Raw genomic sequence first — 20,398 nt, 5'->3', positions numbered from 1 at the left:
TTTGTGTTATATAAGGCTGCAACTAACGATGACTTCCATTCGATCTTATCGATTAATCTGTTTGGCTTATAAAATGTAAGACAACTATATAAATTATAATTTCCTAAAGCCCAAGGGGGCTTTTCGAATTGCTCTTTCTGTTTGACCAAAGATATTTAGTTTACTATCACATAAGACAAAGAACAATATTGACAGCAAAGTAAAAAAACATTACACAAAAAACACACTTCTTGAATAAGTTGTATACTAACCGGTCGTAGTTTGCCTGGGCCTCCTTCAGGGGTGAATCGCATTGGCTGAGGAAATCCTGGAGACACAGGACTCTTGCCAGAGCTTTGATCTAAAGAGAGAGAGAGAGAGAGAGAGAGAGAGAGAGAGAGAGAGAGAGAGAGAGGGAGATGGAGATTTGTACGACAGAAAAATTCACAGTAAAAAGCCACATTGACCTCTTCTGAATAAATTCAACTACACACAAATGTTTTGTGTGTGTTTTGTGTGTGTGTGTCTTACTGTGGGTGGGAAGCGGTCCCTTGTGTGACGAGGCGGGTGGTGGAGGCTTGTGCTCCCCGTTGAGTGCAGTAGAGGGTGAGCGTGGGAGAGGAGGCGGGGTGGAGTTCTCTGGGCTGGTGAAAGGGCTGATAGGAGGTTGCTCATACAGCGGGAGAGGTGGCAGAGAACATGGCAACTTCAGAGACGGAGAAATCTAGAAAAAAGGGACAGAAATAGAAAAATACATCACTGGAAATTTGCTGCTCACCTGTGATCCTACAAATAAGTTCAATACTCTGTATCACAGCACAAATGATATGAAACCGATAGTACTAAAAGGACCGTCACTTAACTGACGTAAACTCCATTAAATTACCGCAGTTTGGAATAAAGCCACAATAAATACATCCAAAACAACACCTTCTTTTTTTTTTGCTCTGATTTTGGTCTCCACCAACTCCTGAGGGAATTATCTGGCTCACTCTCTGCTATTTGCACCCAAAACTAAAGCTATGAGAGCGGTGAGAGTGAACCAAAACAGTTAAGTTGAGGCTGTTAAACCAAAACAACAAATCTAAAGATGCTTAACTCTCCATAGAGCTGAAGGGAACTGCAGAGTCGGGTGATGATTCTTTGGGGGTTTGTATGTTTGTATCTGTATGTATGTTAATGCAAAAATATTGGTTAGAGCAGCTTTGGTGGAGCACTAGGAATACTGTAACGAATACCTTACAGAAATATTGCTGGTTTACTAGTTTGACCTGCCACTACATACAACTTAACTGTGTACGTGGCAGCAACCTGGATGATTCAGATGTTTTTACCAATCTTTCCCCACATATGACTTAAAAGACGCTAAGAGTTGTTGTGGTGTATGTTATGTCTACAGGCTTTTAGGAAGGGAGAGGCTGTTTCCTTCCTGTTGCTGAACCTCTAATAGGGCAGCACTCTGTGCCACAGATAAGACTTCTTTCTGTGATTGCAGTGCAGGGTTTTTATCAGAGCGCTGCAGGAAAAATAATCTGTGCTGAGCCACTGTTTGTGAACTCTGCCCTACTGATAGATCTACTGGACAACAGCCAGGAAGAGAGAGGGAGCGGATGGAAAGTGGCACACTAGGCGACGGTATATGCTTGGTATTTCTGCACTGAGGAAAGACTGATAAGACCAAATTTCCAGCTCCCCAAGAGTGAAGCGCTGTATATCTGTGTGTTCCCCGATGGAAGTATGTCTTCATCTGCATGCATCATCATACCTGTATGTCACCCAGCCCTCCTCCACTGGGCTCCCCATTCTCAGTCAGATCTTCGACCAGCACGGAGGGGAAGACGCCCACCCGTCCGTTGATCTCCCCCTCCCAGAAGCCATCGTCCGTCTGAGTGTTGCGGCTCAACAGGCGGATCACCGCTCCCTCGGAAAAGGAGAGTTCCTCGTCCGCCTGGCCGTCATAATCATAAAGTGCACGGACATACATCACTGCGGAGAGAAAGGAAGACAAAGAGAGAGAGAGAGCAATGAAATACACAGAAGGAATAATTATACTTGGGGAAATGTAGTTCCTTGTCTGCCTGGCCCTCATTGTCATACAGAGAAAAGTACACACCGCTGGAGAGAGGGAGATTCAGAGAAGACAGAAATAATTAATAATTAGGTGACAGAGTTTTCCCATGGGCCTGGTCCAAGTATTCAGGTAGAGCTGACACCGTCGAAAGAGTGTTGGAGGAAAAAAGAAACTTGCAAAGTAAGCAGGTTACGAAAGAAGAATAAATGAGAAATAAAATAAAAAATAAATGGAAACCATCAACACCCAAAGTGTGTATGTGGATGCAACCAATAGTGATGCAGAAACAAGAGAGAGGGGGCACAAAGAGAGTTCATGTTTGTGATAAAGCTCAGCTCTCACCCATTTTATTAAAGTGGTCTGCAATTTCAACCACTGGTGTTCTCTTTATAACCAATAACTGTCTCGCTCTTGTTTCTGTTCCAGTGAGTCACAGGAATGGCAGCGGCCAAGAAATCTCATTTGATGTCTTTGTGAAAAAACAATGGCCAACATATAAATGGATGAAAAGAAAATCCGGAGGGACAAAGCTTGTGGAACCTGACCTAGAACAGTTTTTTACTGAAAAGTGGCTCATATAGCCTTTAGGTTTTGCAATTACACTTCTGTTTATTACTGCAACCACACAAATACTTTTAACTTGTTTTACCCGGAAAAGTAGACAACCCACTCTTACTTATTCTAATAGCAAACTGCTTTGCAAAATGAGTGTTGTTCACATTTAAAGTCCAGTGGAGCAGTAAAGAGAAAAATGCCTTAATCAGTGGCGCATAATAATCTCATCAGGGGAAGAAAACAATTCATTTACACTGGTACAACAGTTGTTCACTGAAACTCCTGGCATGCAGTTTAATAATAATTTTCTATCATTGGGTTTACAGTGTACTTACTGTTTGTGTCTCCATTGATGCAGCCGGAGTGCAACTCTGGCTCGGTGGAATTGGACGAGGTGTGGGATCGAGCATCGAGTGTAGCCAGAGACTGGAGCATGCTCAGCAGACTGTTGGAGGTCGGAAACTGCAGGTATTTCTCTGGGACATAGCCCACGTGACCTGTCTTATTGCGAGCCTGGAAAACACACACACGCAAACTATGAAACAATGTACAACGGTAACATGAAAACATGCATGGCAGGAGAAAATTGAGCACCAAGGACACCATGCAAGGCTGTGAAACCAAACACACAGAGCTTATGAGATAATGCTTCTGTGGTTGTAACTCTAACCCTAAGGCACATCTGTGTGACCGCAACATCTGTATATTTGTGCACCTTGACCCAGTCCTCCATGTCTCCATCCTCAATGACCTCCAACATCTCCTGTTCATCAATAGTTAACTCATCCGGCTGAGAGGCCTGCGGGAGAGGCACACCAACAGAGTTAGAGACAGAAAAAGTCGAAACATCATTAATAATTCATTTAAAAAATGCTTAAAAAAAGGTAATGGTTATTTATGGCAGATTCATCGGCATTTCACACTTCCTATATATGCAACAGTGACATTCAACTCTGCTTTGTCATAGGTTGCACCTGACTGTGTGTGAAACAGTGTTGTGGTGAGCAGGTAGCTGCAGACATTTGATAGATGTACAGGGTGTGTGTGTGTGTGTGTGTGTGTGGCCATTTAACCGCAGAGGAAAACTCTGTGTTGGTTTATACCTTGTAGGAGTACAGGACTTTGCAAGTTAGCGGGTAGTTTCGGAGGGTTCCCGAAGGACTGGAGCTGCTGTCGTCAAAAACCTCCATGTTTTCTTCACACTCTTCTCCCTCCTCACGCTCCAAATCCACTGTGCCCTTTAACACACAAAAACAGCCAGATAAAGTCAAAACCTCTGATAACTTAACAAACAGATGAATGGTGCCGAATAAAAAAAAAAGCAACATTCACCTTCAAATCTCCAGAGGGGGAAAAAAAGTATCTTGTACTCCAGATCAAATACGAACACACCCTGTCTAAATACTTTATAATACCTCTTTAAATCTTTAAAGTTTGGCTAGATAGATGCAGTTCTACGCATTATAATAAACTCACTTTTACACGACCTTCTGACTCTAACTCCTCATGTCCCGATGTGACGCCCAGCTAGGTGACTTGTTATGGCAGTATCTCTGTCTGCGTTGGCTGGTATCTACAGGTCCACCACTACACTTCACCGATTACAAGGTCTGTCCATTTAACAAAGGCTTTCACTTGTTACCTTCTCCCCTTCCTCCTGTGTGTTTGCACTCTCTCTGTGCTAGTGTCACAATTTAATCTATAGCAATGCTTACCTTTGCTTCCTGCCTGGGTTTCTCTGTCCTGCGTAATGTGGGTGCTACAGCTTTTAGAGACAGGTGAGGAGGGACTAATGTTTCATATGATGCAGCCCCTCCCCCTTTTGTCCCATGAGAATTTCACTGGCTTCTATGAAGGCCATGTGATCTAGCTGGTAGAAAGATCCATCACACACAGCAAGTTGACATGGCCATAACAACAGTGTGTGTGTGTGTGTGTGTGTGTGTGTGTGTGTGTGTGTGTTCGTGCGGGGGCGCGTGTGCTTATCCATTCCCAAGTCATTGTGTGTAGTCATCAGATTTCTGTTGACACAGTAAACTCTACACCTATGCACAGAACAAAACAGTGGCAGTGTGTTCTGTATATCTCCTGGACATATTAATCTATTCCCTTGGGAAATAATAACCTACAGGTGTAGTCCTAAGGAGTTTCCTTATAAAAATTAACACACTCTTATCAAAGCTCCATAATACTTTTGTTGCGTTACGTTACTCTATCCACTTTACTGCATTGGTTTTAAAGTACACTGCACAGCCTCAGTGGCAAGTCCATTTCATCCCTAAAGAAAAATGCCTAGCATGTACTGTATGTCAGTAATAACCCACCAAAAAATATCACCAAACATACATTTCAGTGTGTGCACAGCTATGATGCAGACCAATGAATGGACTATTTTATGATTCCTGGAGGTAATAACTGTGAAAGTGATATTGTAATGAAGGCAGTGGCTGCCTGAGGGACTTGAGGGTTCACGGCTTCCAGTATTTCATAGTCGTATTAATAAAGTTGAGTGGAATGAAGTAAGGGTCGAGGGAAGTGCCTGCTCCCTGCTCTTATTGTTTTTCTTCGCTCTCCTCTGCAAAATTATTATTCACAGTCCATCCATCCTTCCTTCTCCCTCGGACGTTCGGCCACTTTTTGACCTCTCCCAAATCAGCAAACTGCTAACACTCCCACCTGTTGCACCTTGTTATTACAATCCCTCTTTCTTCGCCGCTGAGTCTCTAAAAGCTCCAGTACACTCCCACAAAAAAAATCAACTGCAACAAACTGCTGGTCTAATGCCTGAATGCTCACTGTGCTTCCTGGTCTGTTCCTTTAATGACACCCATGTCAGATGGAGGACTTTTCAGCAAGTCTAGCCTCCAAATGATTTATCTTATAAATAGGGCGAGGGAAAATTGGCAACTTTTAAAAACAAGGACTCACACATTCACACATCGCTACATAACTACTTGCAGATAATTGAGTATTTGGAAATGTCTAAACACAGTTCTTTGTTTCGGTCACCATTTTGTCTGTGCAAACAATTCTAATTTTCTTTTTTACAGTATACTGCGGCCTTACAGTATACTCTTCTATGCTCTATGCTGTTTTTCACAATCCTCCGTCTCTCACCTCTGCATCCAATTTTACTTCAACATTATCACTCCGACTCTACTCCCTCCTCACCTCTCCCCCTCTCCCCCTCACCTCCTCATCACACCACCTTATTTTTCTCAGCTAACTCCCCCTCCTTCTTCTCTTCTCCTTCACTAATTGTCACTCCAACACTCCTTTCACTGCACGACTCCTTCCATCATTCCTTCTATCCATTTCTCTCTTCCTAGATTGCCCTCATTCCCCATACTTTCTCTCACTTTCTCACACTCTATCTCTCTGTCTTTCTCTCTGGTGTTAGCTGCGAGCTGCAATATCATGTGAGCAGAATGTCAAGTGCTTTTAATGCAGCAGACCGACTATGTTTAGTCTTGTTGACAGACACACACACAGACACACACACAGACACAGACACAGACACAGACACAGACACAGACACAGACACAGACACACAGGCGTCTCTGACACAAAGTCCCGTGTGACACTGCTAGTCACGCTTCCTAATACCTTCTTCCTAACATATACAAAAAAAAAAAAAAAAAAAAAAAAAAAAAAAAAAAAAAAAAAAAAAAAAAAAAAAAAAAAAAAAACTTGTCCACTATAACAAATAAAAAAAAAAAAAAAAAAAAAAAAAAAAAAAAAAAAAAAAAAAAAAAAAAAAAAAAAAAAAAAAAAAAAAAAAAAACCTTCTTAACTAACAAATAAATAAAATAATCCATCTTGTTAGTTAAATGCATACATAAAATACAAAAAAACATGTAGTGAGAGATTTTCTTTTTACCTTGTATACAGAGCCAGGCTAGCTGTTTACCCCTGTTTCTAGTCTTTGTGCGAAGCTAAGCAGCTCTCAGCTTTAGCTACATATTTAGCGTGCAGATATTAGTGTGGTATCAATCTTTTAATTTAACTCTCACCACGAAAGCAAATAAGTATATTTCCCATAATTTCAAACTATTTGTTTGCAGTGGAATGCTGTATAGGGTAGGAGGTGGATTCCTTTCCTGAACTGCTGATTCCCTGAGTATGTACACTTGCTCACAATTCAATGAGGTGATAAAAAAATCTGTATTCATGCCAATAAAGCTTGGGGTCATGAAATTAAAACTTCAGTGTTGCAATGGGGAAGTGGGGCATTTTAAGAGGCTGTAACTGGCGTGACAGATGATTAGGCAGCAGGGCTTATGGCAATTATCTTGCAATTTACATCATTCAGGAAGTGATTTGTCAGGAGAACTATTCTAGTTGGGTGTTTTTAACTTCTAATGAAATAATAAAGATTGAAAAGCCTTAGATTATGAGTCAGTGCCTTGGAGTTCAAAATTAATTTTTTTTTTAAATATGCTGAATAGAATACAGCATTTTTCTAGTACAAGAAGGAAAACAGTTCGGAAGGTAAATGAGTGGATGGTAGATATATGACTAACATACATTGACACATTTCAGTGGTCTAGTGGTGTTCATTTGAAGTGGGTAAAAGAGGCACCACGCATGTGACACAAATCAGCTACGAACTATGTTGTGTAGTAAAACGGTACTCTTCTACTTCTGATTTGTAGGTGTGAGATTTGCACTTTCCAGCCAAGTCAAAAACTGTTGCGACTTTGAGAATTGCTGATAAAAAAAATCATGTATGTATGTACTGTATTTATTTACAGTATGTGTTGGCATACTGGTAGTCACATTAGATGGCATTACATTCATGTTATGTCATCAGTTCTGTTGTTCATTAATTCCTCCAATGTTTTCAAATTTCATTAATAACCTTCTGTTTTTGTGAAAACAGAACAAGTTTTCTGGCTTGGCGAGAAAACACCAACATACGAGGGGAGGTGTCTCACCGACAGTGAGGGATCGTGGGAAGTGTAGTTGGCCCAACGTTCATTCTCCAGCTCCTCCATCACCTACACCATGCACAGAGAGAGCAGGGGGATTTATACACATATCATGCACACACGCGCACACGCACGCACGCACGCACACACACACACACACACACACACACACACCCTATATAAAACCTACCTGGTTCATGGCGCTCTTCAGCCAGGTATCCACAGCAACCCCCACTTGCCGCAGAAGGTCCAATCGAGCCTCAGCTTTTAACTTTATTGTCTTTAGAGAGAGGTGTTAGGTATGTTAGGAACATTAAATATATCACTGGCTTAAACAGTTTTACTTGCATTAGTCTTGAAAAACATCATGTCTCATTGGCCTAATTATAGACACTGTGACACTAACTGTGAGCCCATATCACTAAAGTTATCCTGCTGAGTAATGTTATAATGACTGATAGGAATGATGGACACAGCTATGAAAATAAGCGGTCGTACAAATAAAAAATAATTCCAATTTTAATTAGAGGTAAAAGCCTACAATGTCTCACTGGGTCAAGATTACCAGCAGGCCGCTTACACCACACAGACAGCTTCATTACTAGGACTACATTTGGTCTACAGGTTGCAAAAGTGTCACACCCCCTGCTTTATATTCAGTCGTTAATGGCAACCTCTTTCTGTTTTTAGCCATGATGCTGAAACGAAACAAATACAAGGCAATAACAATATAATGACTTCTAGCAAACATCCCTGTATACAGTTAGCACTGAGATGGGAGCCATTTCTCATATATAATTGGTTGTTAATCCATGATCTCTGGTCTGTAGTCATGATACACCTCAATGCACACAGCATTATTTTTTTAAATGATTTGAAGTCGAACCTCGTAGCAATCAAATATTCATTTTCCTTTCAGCTGTATTACATCACATGCCACACAGTTCAGTGACAGAGTGAGGATGTGAACTGGATTTGCCGTGTAGTCTCATAAATGGCAAATCATCAAAAATGGCTGCACGTCCTTTTAATGAGCTGTGAACACTGGACACTTGCTGTATTATTTCCTAATGAAACAATATAATCAGGCTATAACCACCAGTAGGAACCCCCTGAGATTTACATTGATTCTGCCTCGCCTCCTCAACTCTCTTTCATCTCTGATCCTCTCTCTTTTTTCCTGCTGTCTATCACGGTTTTCATCAATTTCCTCTCTCATTACCCACATCTTTCCTTTCTCACCGATGCTGACAGAGCAGATTGATAGCTAATAGCTCCCTCCCACAGAGACGTGCAGTCAGAAACACACTATCAAGACAGACTTCCCGGCTTTGATCAATAAAGACCTGAGCCCCTTAAGTGCCTCCATTTTTTTTCTTTCCATTAGCAGCGCCCAACAAATGCTAAAGGTTGCTGTTGGACCATAAACATAGCAGACTTAAGGGGAGAAAAGTTAAAACAATGGCCAATACATGTTCAGCCATCTGTGCAGCAGTAGTTGAAGTCAATAGAATAAGACGCCAGTGGTGTGAGTACCAATCACTGGTGGATAGACTGTACAACCTCAGACAGACACACAGTCCGGCAGCTCTAATCAATAAAACAGACAGAAAGGTAGACGGAAATATAGATGGAGAGATAGACAGGCAGCGAACTACTGCAGGAAAACTCAGCTGTGTGGCTATAACTAATATTGAGCTATTCTAAATCATGGGACCACCTTTTTTATATTACATTTTGTTTTACAATGACTCACATGGAAGCAGACATAAAATATGAATTCTGCAGAGCTCAAAAGATGACAACAGCTGAACTTGTTGAGAAAAGCAATGACACAGTGAAGATTTGAAATGACAAACTTTAAGAAGCTACATACTGAGGAAACTAACTGGTCTTTGTGTTTCTACCGAAATGATATGTGCACTGTGTTTTAATAACCAAAGATATGCTACACTTGAACATGCCCTTATGATTGTGTCTATGCTCTTATTACCAAAGGTGTGCCTAGTATATGAGTAGATACTTCCAATCAATTTATCAATCCTTATTAGTTTTGTATGCTTGTGCTGGAAAGCACAATCTTGTCTCGGTCTTGACGCATCTTCTGTCTGAAGCATTTTGATGCCACGTGTTAATGAGGCCAGATTGGCTGGTGGAGCCAGTTTGAGAACAGCCTTCAACAGCTCATTAGTATGGAGACAGCCTCTTTCCTCAACTCCTCTCACTCTCCCATCCTCTAAGAACTCCTCAGAAAGAGGAAAATAGCAGAGAAGAGATAAATTATCATCTAATATCAATGAGAGGAATTTCAGATGGAACGTCTGCTTTATTTCAAAGTATGCTACAAGAGAGGAAAGACAAAAACAAACAAGCAAGATAGTGTATATAAGATAATAGATCTATTTTTGTATTCGCCAGTAGGTAGAAAGCGTAATTGCATAGATTTGTCTGTGAGAAGAATACAATACAATAATCTGTATTGACTAAAGGTAATTCTGGATGGTCCTTAATTTTCATTTAATTATATCTATCTATCTATCTATCTATCTATCTATCTATCTATCTATCTATATATATATATATATATATATATATATATATATATATATACATACATATACACACATATATACACACACACACACTCACACACACACAAACACCTTCCTTCACAAACCCTCTGAGAATATCATGTGTATCACTTTATCCTTGATTTCCTTACATCTCTGAAGCATGTTGTTCTATTAATAAAGAAAGCTCCACTACAGTACACACAGCTAGCCTGGGGCACACTCTCATTATATATAATTTATATAAGAATATATAAAATGATATGTTCTGAAAAATATTCACTTGAATTTTAGCACAGCATGTATCACTTAATCATGCTGATTAATTTGGTTAGGGTAATAGCTATTCTAGTAATTTCAGGGAAAGACATGCACCGCCTCTAGTTCCAGTATCCAGAGTCTTTTATCAAGCACTCAGCCAGAGGCCAAGAAATCAGATGTTTGCAGAGAGCACAGAATACATAACTCTACTGTTTCTTTCAATGTTTATTGATTCCATTCAGAGAGGAGAAAAAGAGGATCCTTCTGAAGATTGAGGAGTGTACTGTAGAACACTGCAGGACAGGTTCAAAGGCATAAAGCATTTACACTGTTTTCTTTCTTTTAGTCTTTTGCTCCCTTCCCTAATTTGTACATTTAGAACAGGGGAGACATTTGAATTTTAGTCTTTTGTGACCATATTACAAGAACTTAAATTCCACCTTATGATACCATAATGATATGAACACTACTCAATCCAACATACTAATGTGTCTATTTTTTCACCATAAAGGCAACAAGCGCTCTGGCTTTTAAACATATTCTTAAAATAGCCATGGCTAATAAATAGGTCTGCAAGCCTTTAAAAGTTGTATATGAATCAAGGCGTTGATATTTAAGCTTCCTGTATCGTGTTTTCAATAAAATATCGAGGTAAAAAAAATTTATTGTGGGACAAGACAATAAATAAAACCTATAAATAAAACTGTCTCTAAACATTGTATCTTTCTCACAGATTTCCCCGCAGACTGACATGCAGTAAACGGTCACATTTAAAGCACAGACAGTGCATCGACTACAAACATTGATTTTGAAATTCAGATGCCCATCAAAGCCAGATGTTATCACAAGCAGGCAATTTATGAATCATTAGTTAATGAGGACAGGTAGTGAGGCCAGTTAAGCTATCAGTCTTTCCATTACAGACATAATGCTTCTGAAACACCAGTGAGCATTTCTCCACTGAGTACAGATGCTTCAACAATATATTTTAATTCCCAAATTCACTGTAATTATTTATACATTCTTAATATAGGCCTTGCTTCAGGTTATTGCTTATAATGGGCTGAAAAGCCCACTGCAACATGTTTGATGGGATGATGGTGACAAGATTTCATGAAAAAGGAAAGAATGAAGCAATCGCTATCCAGATAATGCTGTAATCAAACCTGTGTAATGTCTTTTGTACCGCTTTCACTCCCTTTATATTTCTGTGATAAGAGCTCTGTGCTGAAGCCATTTGTACCAAATGATCTCATAAAATATTCATTACCTTACACAAGGTAATGCTAGCCTGGAAGAGCAAAGAATAGCAGACAGACAGTGTGAGCGACAGAAGAGAGAGACAGAAACAGAGAGGAAGAGAGAGAGAGGGTTGGATAGTAAAAATGTAGTGTGGTTGCATGTTTGCACTTATAATAAGATAAAAAGACTATTACTATTATATTGTAGAAAGTGAGATCACATGCTACTTATAGTGTTGCTAAAATATTCTTGCAGTGTAAGGTCAACTTAAATACCTAGCAAAAGGTAGTATATCTATCAATAAGACCAGTACCTTTACATACCAATAATGTGCAAAACCACCTTAAGGGATAAAGAAAAGAGAAAATACAGTGAAAAGTGATCGCACGGAGAGGTAAGATCAGAAATGAAATGTTTTTTATAAACCTGACAGCAGAGGGTGCCAGATATGTAAAAGCCTGATCAGAAAGCAGTATGGAGGCAAAGAGGTAGCATTAGGGAAAGAATGAACAGTGTAGTGAAGTGAAGTAAGTGGTGAAATTGAAAAACAGAGATGAAAAGCCAAATGGAGTTGACAGATGATGCAGTGACCTCATTCATACTGTGACAGGTTGAATCTGTGAAAATCAATACATAAATGATAGATATATCTGCAAGTGGAAAGGCTGAGTGGTGTAGAAAGACAAGAGAGGGAGTGTGAACATAAGATGAGAAAGAAAAGGAGGCAGAAGAGGAGGGGAAAGAGAGGAATTGAAGAAAAAGCCAAAAGAACAATAAATCTAAGAAAAATGGGTTAGGGTTAGGTCTCTCATAGGTCAGATCTCCAGATGTAATGATATCAGACCTGTGTACTGAGATGACGTAAATGTGTGAAAGTGTGTTCAAACCTCTACAACTGAACAGATTGCAGCAAAACCAGGGGATAACTGGGCTTTGTGGATAACAAGTCGAATAACTTGAATGATTGGACATCTCCTGCGATGTGAAAGGTGTACTGATCGATCCCGGGCCATGTTTGTTGATGGTTATTGCACCCTGCTGCGTCAGCTGTTCAGATCGGCAAACTGAATGCTAACTGCCATTGTTTGAATTCAAAATATTTACCAAATAATTAGTCACTCAGCCCAAACACTGGCTAGAGGAAATATGAGTCAGAATTGAATTGTATGTTGCCACTGAAACAGAGCGCTTGATTTCGAGACTAATGCTGCATTGATGTCACGGCAGGAAGTGAGTCTACGTCGATATGCAACATTTACTACTTCTGTGTCAATCTGTACCACAAATTTTACAGTGTTTTTTTAGGGAAAAATACACACTCCCCTTTTTCCTCTTAAACACACCATTCTGGGCCCCTGGTTAGCTCACCTGATGGAGCGGGCGCCCATATATAGAGGTTTACTACTTTATTACTATATATATATATATCAAGTTTGTTTATTCAAGGTTTGTTGTAGAATAATTATTCTTTTTTTTTATTTCAGATAGAGAAGAAACATCTATATAATCATTCTTTTTTTTAAATTTCAGATAGAGAAGAAACATCTATATAATCATTCTTTTTTTTAAATTTCAGATAGAGAAGAAACATCTATATAATCATTCTTTTTTTTAAATTTCAGATAGAGAAGAAACATCTATCCATTCGTTCTCCATGGAGCACCCAGACGAAACCCATAAGAACATAGGGAAAAAATGCAAACTTAACACAGACAGGGTCCAGTTTAAATGCAAAGGGAACATTTATTCTCTCTGTTCCCAATGTGAACACATACCTCAGCTTTGCGTATGTTTTCTTTGGTGTCTTCTATCTTCAACTCCAGATCTAGTCTGCCCTGCTCGGTGGGGGGCAAGCCATGGTTCTCGCACTCCTCCAGACGCTAAAAACCCCCACACAGAAACACATAAGTTGAATGTAACAATTTGTGAATGTGTGCTAAACATATCGTTTGGTATTGTCTAAATTGGATATGTGTGACGAATGTGAGTGTGTGTCTATCTTACTCTCTTGTAATGGATGATATTCTTGTGTTCTCTGGCCACTCTGGTTGCCCATTTCCTCGCCTCCTTGTTCAGACTGTGCTCCTCCGTCGTCCCCGTCTCCGACTCCAGCTGACGACTCTAATATAGACAAACACACAAACGCACGTACATACATACATACCAGACAGGCATGGGTAAACACACACATGTACCCAGCCCAATACACACAAACACAAGCATGGCAGGGAAACACACACATACACAAGTGCACACATAAGTACACCGTCGGTGGTAACGGCACAAGGTGTGTGATATGCAGAAGCTGTTAATTGAGCTAAAGAAAGTGTGAGAGAAAGATTTCCTTCGCACATAATTAATACAGCGTGTTGCAAAGCTCTATTGTCATCATCTTGGAACAAAATTGCTGCTATTAAAACCACATGTGAAAGAGCATGAGTGTGTGATTGTGTGTTTTTGTGTGCTATCAAGTGAGAGAGCAGGAGGTGCATGTCAACAGGTCTTTAAAAATGTTTTTTTACATATAAAAGCAGCTAGGTGGGCCTTCCACATCAATTATAAAAATGTGGCAATTTTACTTCAGAAACTGAAGTATTAATGTGTCTAAGTCAACAGTTTACACACCTAGTTACTAATCAATCACTAACCAACGACACAGCCAGCATACATTTTATCATAAACATTATGGGATTCATGGGATCCTTTATGAATGCAACTTTTTTTTTTTCATATAGTTTTTTCAAAAATTAGCAATTGTCACTTCCAACTAAAACAAACTGAACCTCAGGATGTACATACAGTACATTCAGTGTCACTGATGTGTGCTCACAGACCTGAAAGGATGGGGTTCCCACAATCTGATAACAGAAGCTTGTTAGCTACACTACAGTACAGGATAATTTTAATTGCAAGTTTCCATGCACATCATATCTATTAATTATGTGCCGCTTCAGTAACAAAAAGGGCATAAATCTGGCTAAGTACAGGTGTGAAACGAAGAGTATTACATGGGAGATTTACAGCTTAATTACATTCAGGCAAGGGAGGGAGTTAAGGCAGGGAGGCAGAAAACTAGATTTGAACAGTGGCTATGAACTGACATACTGCAAAGAGAGCTAAGTAAATTGGGTCTTGATAGTTTATTAGTATAGTTTCAATAGAGTAAAAAGAGTGAATAAGCATTTCTTTCAGATGGTCCGCCAGCATTTACATGTTGTGAGGAAAATGTCAACACTGGCATGCACACTTTGAATCTTCTCCTTGTACGTTACCTTTAAGTGCTATTCTGATGCTGTTTGTTTAGATTCCTCATTCTGTATTTCAGCTTTGTAAAGCATAAAGCATGCTGGTAAGCTCCTAAAAAAGTCCGGGAGCACATTACAATGTTCTGCTGGTCAATGTGATACTATAGGGCATTACGTGACACGGTGCAGTACTGTACAAAATCTTTTTTTTTATTTGTATTTTTTATTATTATGATGTAGTGGGGACCTTTAGCAAATAAGACATATGATAATCAGATTGCATTCTAAATGTGTTAATGTGTCAATGCCAAATGTGAATTTATCAAATGAAGGTCCAAATGATAAGAGGCTAAATGATGTCTAGTCAGCCTGCCAGCTCAGGGAAATGTTACATACAGTGAACTTAAAATGGTGTGATCATACTGTACTTCAATAACAACCTCCACTGTCATAATAACAGTCATTTAGAGGACGGTATAGAACAACTGTGTTATTCTGAAACCACAGGGATGAAGGGGTGAGAATTAACTTTCAAAGTGTAGTCGTCTGTGTGACTGGGATGTACTGTATATGCTGGTAGGAAAGTTTAAAAGTCCAAACCCTGGGGCCTTGTTGTGGGAAGGCTCCCCTCACTCTAAACACTTGTTGTAAGTCTTTACCATTATATAAGGCAAAAATTACCCAAAAAAGCTCTAAACCCAATGATAGTTTTGTCACTGTAAAAAGCTACTACTGTCTTTTCTAACGCATCATTACACACGTCATAGGCTCCCATTGTTCTCTCTTGCCAGAGCTTGCAGAGACATACTGCTGTCTTGACTAATATAATACATCACGTTGTACAGCACCTGTATCACACTTCATGGTGGCTGATTTGAGTTGATTTTGGTGCGGTGGTTTGGAAAGGGTGAGCTAACACAGAATCTAACAAAGAAAATATACACACACAAACAACAAAAAGAAAAAAGAAAACAAGTACAGAGAAGGTCATTCTGCCTGAAATGACCATATTATATATAATATAGTGATATTTCAGAAGATGATGCAACAGCAACAAGGTTACAGTATTCGTTGTGTTAAGTCATGTGCTGGGACTGCATTGCTCACCAACAGATGACAGTATCAAAGCATTGTAGTGCTGTGGAGCCACTGTCATAACTGGTATTCAGTAATCCAGCAAGTCCGGCTCACTTGTTTCATTATGGAGCAACTAGACCATGCTGGGTAAAAGAAAACTTAAAGTAAAACAAGATAATGAATAAAATAATTAGCCCTCATTTTACTGTCTAATAAACAGGTTTACTGTTTACAAACAGTCAAGAATTTGCGCAGCATGGGGGTAGAAAACTCCTCCGTCTAATAGCAATGGCTTATTTTGGAACCAGATCTCAGGAAACATTGGCTTTATAAGTTTCATATACAAACTGTAAATTGGGGAAGACCGGTTTCCAGATCTATGCACCTATTACTGTTATGAACTTCAACACACTTACACGTTAGAAACACATATTCCTCAGTATGGCTGTCTGTGTGTGTGTGTGTGTGTGTGTGTGTTGTGTGTGTGTGTGTGTGTGTGTGTGTGTGTGTGTGTGTGTGTAGTTGTTTTGAGCAAATTCATTTTCTTGTTGTGGTCTTGTGAGGTTTTCTGAATAAATAAAGCTTAACTAACCATCCAAATGGCACCAATAGGGTAATGATGTGTAGATAGGGTGGGATAGGTTGGAAGAGTCATAATAATATAAGTACGAGTTCATTAGGTATCAAATAAGAAACATGTCTGGTCTGATCCACAACCAGTAATTCAGAGCATCACACATATTTGTCAGTTTTAGTCTTATTTATTACACCAGCAATGGGCATGATGTCAGAGGGGTAGTTGCAGCCATGCCTGTCTTGCCTGGTTATGCTGCAGAATGTTACAGGCATGGTGATTGTACTATGACAAACCGACATAGGGATTCTGATAACCTGTCCTTGCAATAACTTTTACAGTAATTACATGAGGGAGGAACATCCACCCTTAAAAATGTAACATGCACATGCTCATAGTCTTGTGTAAAAAGACTGTGTGTCGATACTGACTAGAGAAGTTGCTATGGCTACTGTATACTACTTTCTGTTTGGGAAGAGGGATGGGTCCACGCTGCTTACCACAAAGGATAAGATTGTAAAGTAGTTCTAGTTGACATACTGTCTTCTGCAGTCAATCAAGGTTAAGTCATGAAAGAAAGCACAGTCCACCTTAGCACTCCATACTCAAGCAGTCTAGGGCATCTTTTGAGGGAAATGGTTATGTATAGTAACCACAGTGCCATGATCACAGGTAGATAGCCCCTTATCGATTTAGAGTATGCATTACCCAATCTGTTTTCAACATTATATGTCATTTATTCATATACATTTGATATATTTATAATGTGTTTGATATGCCAGAGTGATCATTAAGTGTACTAAATGCAAAGACATGTGCCTGTCCACAAACAGCAGTCATTAGTTAGAGAGTTACTTGCTCAGCAGTCATACATACAGTACATAGAAATTCATAAATTACCAGGGTCACGCAAAATGTCAATCATAGTACCAGATGTTAGAGTTGAACTGGATTATTATGTAAAAGATTTGCCAAGGCATTGTAAAGCAATACATGAGCGTTCACAGCAATGTCATAAGGACAGATAGATAATTAAATAGACGTAGCCGATCCACGTTTTGTGTCGTGAATGAAGATGAAGAATGCTAACAACAGTTAAGACTACCTGTGCCAGGGTCATTCTCATGGCACTGACGGGCGACGGCTCAATGTCCACCAACTGCTGCACCGAGCTTAGAGTCTGGCACACACACATATACACACACACACAAGGGCAAGCATCCACACACCCAAGAGCAGCAGTGCAAGCACACAGACACACAAATACAGGGAGGGGTTAATGGAAAGAAGGTTAGGGAAAAATGTTAGCAAATGTTGAACAGGATTAGGAAGACACAGGGAAGGAATAGCACATTGTCATTGAGAGAAGTGTTACCAGTTTATGTCATAAAAGGAAAAGATCATAGAAGGAAAATTTGGCTGAACACAGTGAGAGAGAAAGTGGAAGAGGGAAAGAAGCTGAGAAACAAGAGAGCACCAAATGACTCATACACAAGAGAAAAGGATAGCTATAGTGGAATTAGGGCCAATGTCCATTGGGAGACATCTCTTTTTGTGCCAGCAATACTTAACAAGTCCCCAGAGGGGTGAGACAGCATGATTCCCACTGCTGCATTTTGATCACACAGACTTGAGATCAATTTACAACTATTTGAAATATTTTTAACATTCAGCAACCACTTCAATTAAAAAAAATAAGTTATGCGACTTATGTAAATGATGAAAAGAAGCTAGGACTACAAAGAAGAGCTCCCAGTAGACACATAACATTTGGCGTTAAAACGATTAATATTAGAACACAGAGTAGATTCATGCTTCTATCATGCTGTCACCAGACACTAGTTAACTGGACAACTCCATCCTGAATAGCTAAAATAAAAAAATCTCCAAAGGCTGGAAACAAAACCGCCAAAGAGAGAATAAGAATGATCAGAGCTTTGGCTCCCTCTGATTTCCAGCTCTCAGACCCAGATGTATTAATGGGATTCTCTCAAAATCATAAGAATAAAGGTACATGAATTCAACTGAGAGGCTGATAACCATCTGTGTGTGTGTGTGTGTGTGTGTGTGTGTGTGTGTGTGTGTGTGTGTGTGTGTGTGTGTGTGTGTGTGTGTGTGTGTGTGTGTGTGTGTGTGTGTGTGTGTGTGTGTGAGAAAGGAGGGGAGAGATAACTGCCGTGTAAACAGGTTTATATACAAACAATGCAAGTTCAACAACTACTCTAAGGCCGGCTACACACTGGTTGCGTGGCGTGAGCGTGGCGTTGTCAGTTGCGTGGCGGCTGCGTGGATTTTTCTGTCTTTGCACACCAGAAACGTGTCTGACGCGGCGCTGCTGCTAGCCTTGTCTGTACACATGTATGTTTCCCATTGACTTACTGCACTCAAGCAGTAGTATACTTCATGTTAAACATAACATAACATGAACATATAATTACATTTATATCTGCATTTATGTCAAAACCTAGAGACTTTCAAACATCAAAATGTCATTTATTAATATGTATTTGTGTCAAAATGACATATAAACATCTTTTTGTATTGTATTTTGCCTGGAAAACGCTTCCAAAAAATAGGCGTTGGTTTTATATCTAGCATGCACACGTTTTTGAGACGTGCGTGTCACGCAGGCAGTGTGCAAGCCTTAACCTGTTAACATGGGAGCCAAAATAAAAACGGACGCGCCACGCAGCACATATATGAATACTGTGGATGTGTGCGCAGCTATGTGTGTCTCACCATGTCACATTCGCTGGGCTGGAACTGAAAGTCATGTGCTTTGTGAAACACTGGGTTCTCCTGCATGAACAACTGCTGGTTGTACTCTTGTATTATCTGAGAGAAAGACAAAGGGAGAGAGTGAATAGTTTCTTGCTGTGAAAACTTGTCAATTTTGAATCCATTGTAACCTGAAACTTGTTACAGCTGCCTTTCAAGCCTACAGGGGGTGAGTATTTCACATTCATACGTAGATTTGGGGTTTTATATTTTGCCTTTCACTTTAAACGGCATCCACGCCAGGCCAAAGAAACCTTTAACCATTGAGCTCAGCTGTTCTGCCAGCTAGGCTGCTGTATTGATGGAAACAAAACGCAGAGTGGTGTTTAAGTTATAAATCCATCATTCTCCCTTTGAGAATTGTTTCAGTTTAACTTGGACTAGACTGCAAGCTTTACACAGACACACAAACAGAAGAAACAAGAACACAAAACACATTACAAAAATTCAAGGCATTTGCTTTTATTGTGTAGTGACTCAGTGTGTCATATTGTTTCTTATATACTGTGTTTTAGCATTTGTCTTTTGGTTCCCTTAGAAATGTATGGTTAGCATTCCTCAGTTTGAGTTTGTTTTTTATTAAAATGCAGTTTGTGAACAATGTTTCCAAACTCCAATCTTAGGCACAATTCTGTAATGTAATGTAAGAAGAATAGTGCCTAGTTACAACAAATGTACTCAAAATGTCAAGGTGTCCCATTCATTTCACAGAGGAAATACAATATGTCAAGAAGATGGATGGATATTCTCCATAGTATCTGTTTTGAGACCAAAAAAACACTGTATTTCTACAAGTACTAACTTACAAATGAGTACAGGAGAGCTGTGTCTCTCAACACATCTGACTCACCCTGGTAGATTTGTCCAACAGGAACTGGAAGGTGTTGTGTGTGGCTTGGGAGGCCTCTAGCTCGGTATGACTCAGCTCTACCAGGTAGTCTTTCACATGCTCATAGATCCTGCCATCCAAGGCCTAGAGGACAGAGAGAGAGAGAGAGAGAGAGAGAGAGAGAGAGAAAGACCAGAGGTTACAGTGAAGAATGGATTAATTCAATGTAATTCCATAATCCTTAATAATAAAGTAGAGAGTACTAGAGAATCAGGAGGAGACGTGA

At 39.7% G+C, this 20,398-nt stretch overlaps 1 protein-coding gene across 3 annotated transcripts in view; it reads right to left on the bottom strand.

Moving 5' to 3' along the window:
* The window catches only part of LOC120572738 (F-BAR and double SH3 domains protein 2-like), a 66,118-nt gene that overhangs the window by 3,593 nt on the left and 42,127 nt on the right, over positions 1-20,398 (bottom strand). The window contains exons 9-21 of one of the 3 annotated variants that reach the window (XM_039822140.1): positions 20,134-20,256; positions 19,245-19,340; positions 17,611-17,685; positions 13,614-13,730; positions 13,385-13,489; positions 7,727-7,816; positions 7,543-7,605; positions 3,709-3,843; positions 3,321-3,404; positions 2,941-3,118; positions 1,745-1,965; positions 511-703; positions 252-340 (exon numbers count right to left, since the gene is read on the bottom strand). In XM_039822140.1, coding sequence (XP_039678074.1) covers positions 252-340; positions 511-703; positions 1,745-1,965; positions 2,941-3,118; positions 3,321-3,404; positions 3,709-3,843; positions 7,543-7,605; positions 7,727-7,816; positions 13,385-13,489; positions 13,614-13,730; positions 17,611-17,685; positions 19,245-19,340; positions 20,134-20,256 — 1,569 coding nt within the window. The remainder of the gene's footprint in view (positions 1-251; positions 341-510; positions 704-1,744; positions 1,966-2,940; positions 3,119-3,320; positions 3,405-3,708; positions 3,844-7,542; positions 7,606-7,726; positions 7,817-13,384; positions 13,490-13,613; positions 13,731-17,610; positions 17,686-19,244; positions 19,341-20,133; positions 20,257-20,398) is intronic. The other 2 variants (XM_039822147.1, XM_039822156.1) reach the window with 2 other exon arrangements.

Source organism: Perca fluviatilis, chromosome 2, assembly GCF_010015445.1.
Source record: "Perca fluviatilis chromosome 2, GENO_Pfluv_1.0, whole genome shotgun sequence".
NCBI classification, from domain to species: domain Eukaryota; kingdom Metazoa; phylum Chordata; class Actinopteri; order Perciformes; family Percidae; genus Perca; species Perca fluviatilis.
The sequence above is the reverse complement of the archived record's forward strand: the minus strand, read 5'-3'. Positions and strand labels throughout refer to the sequence as shown.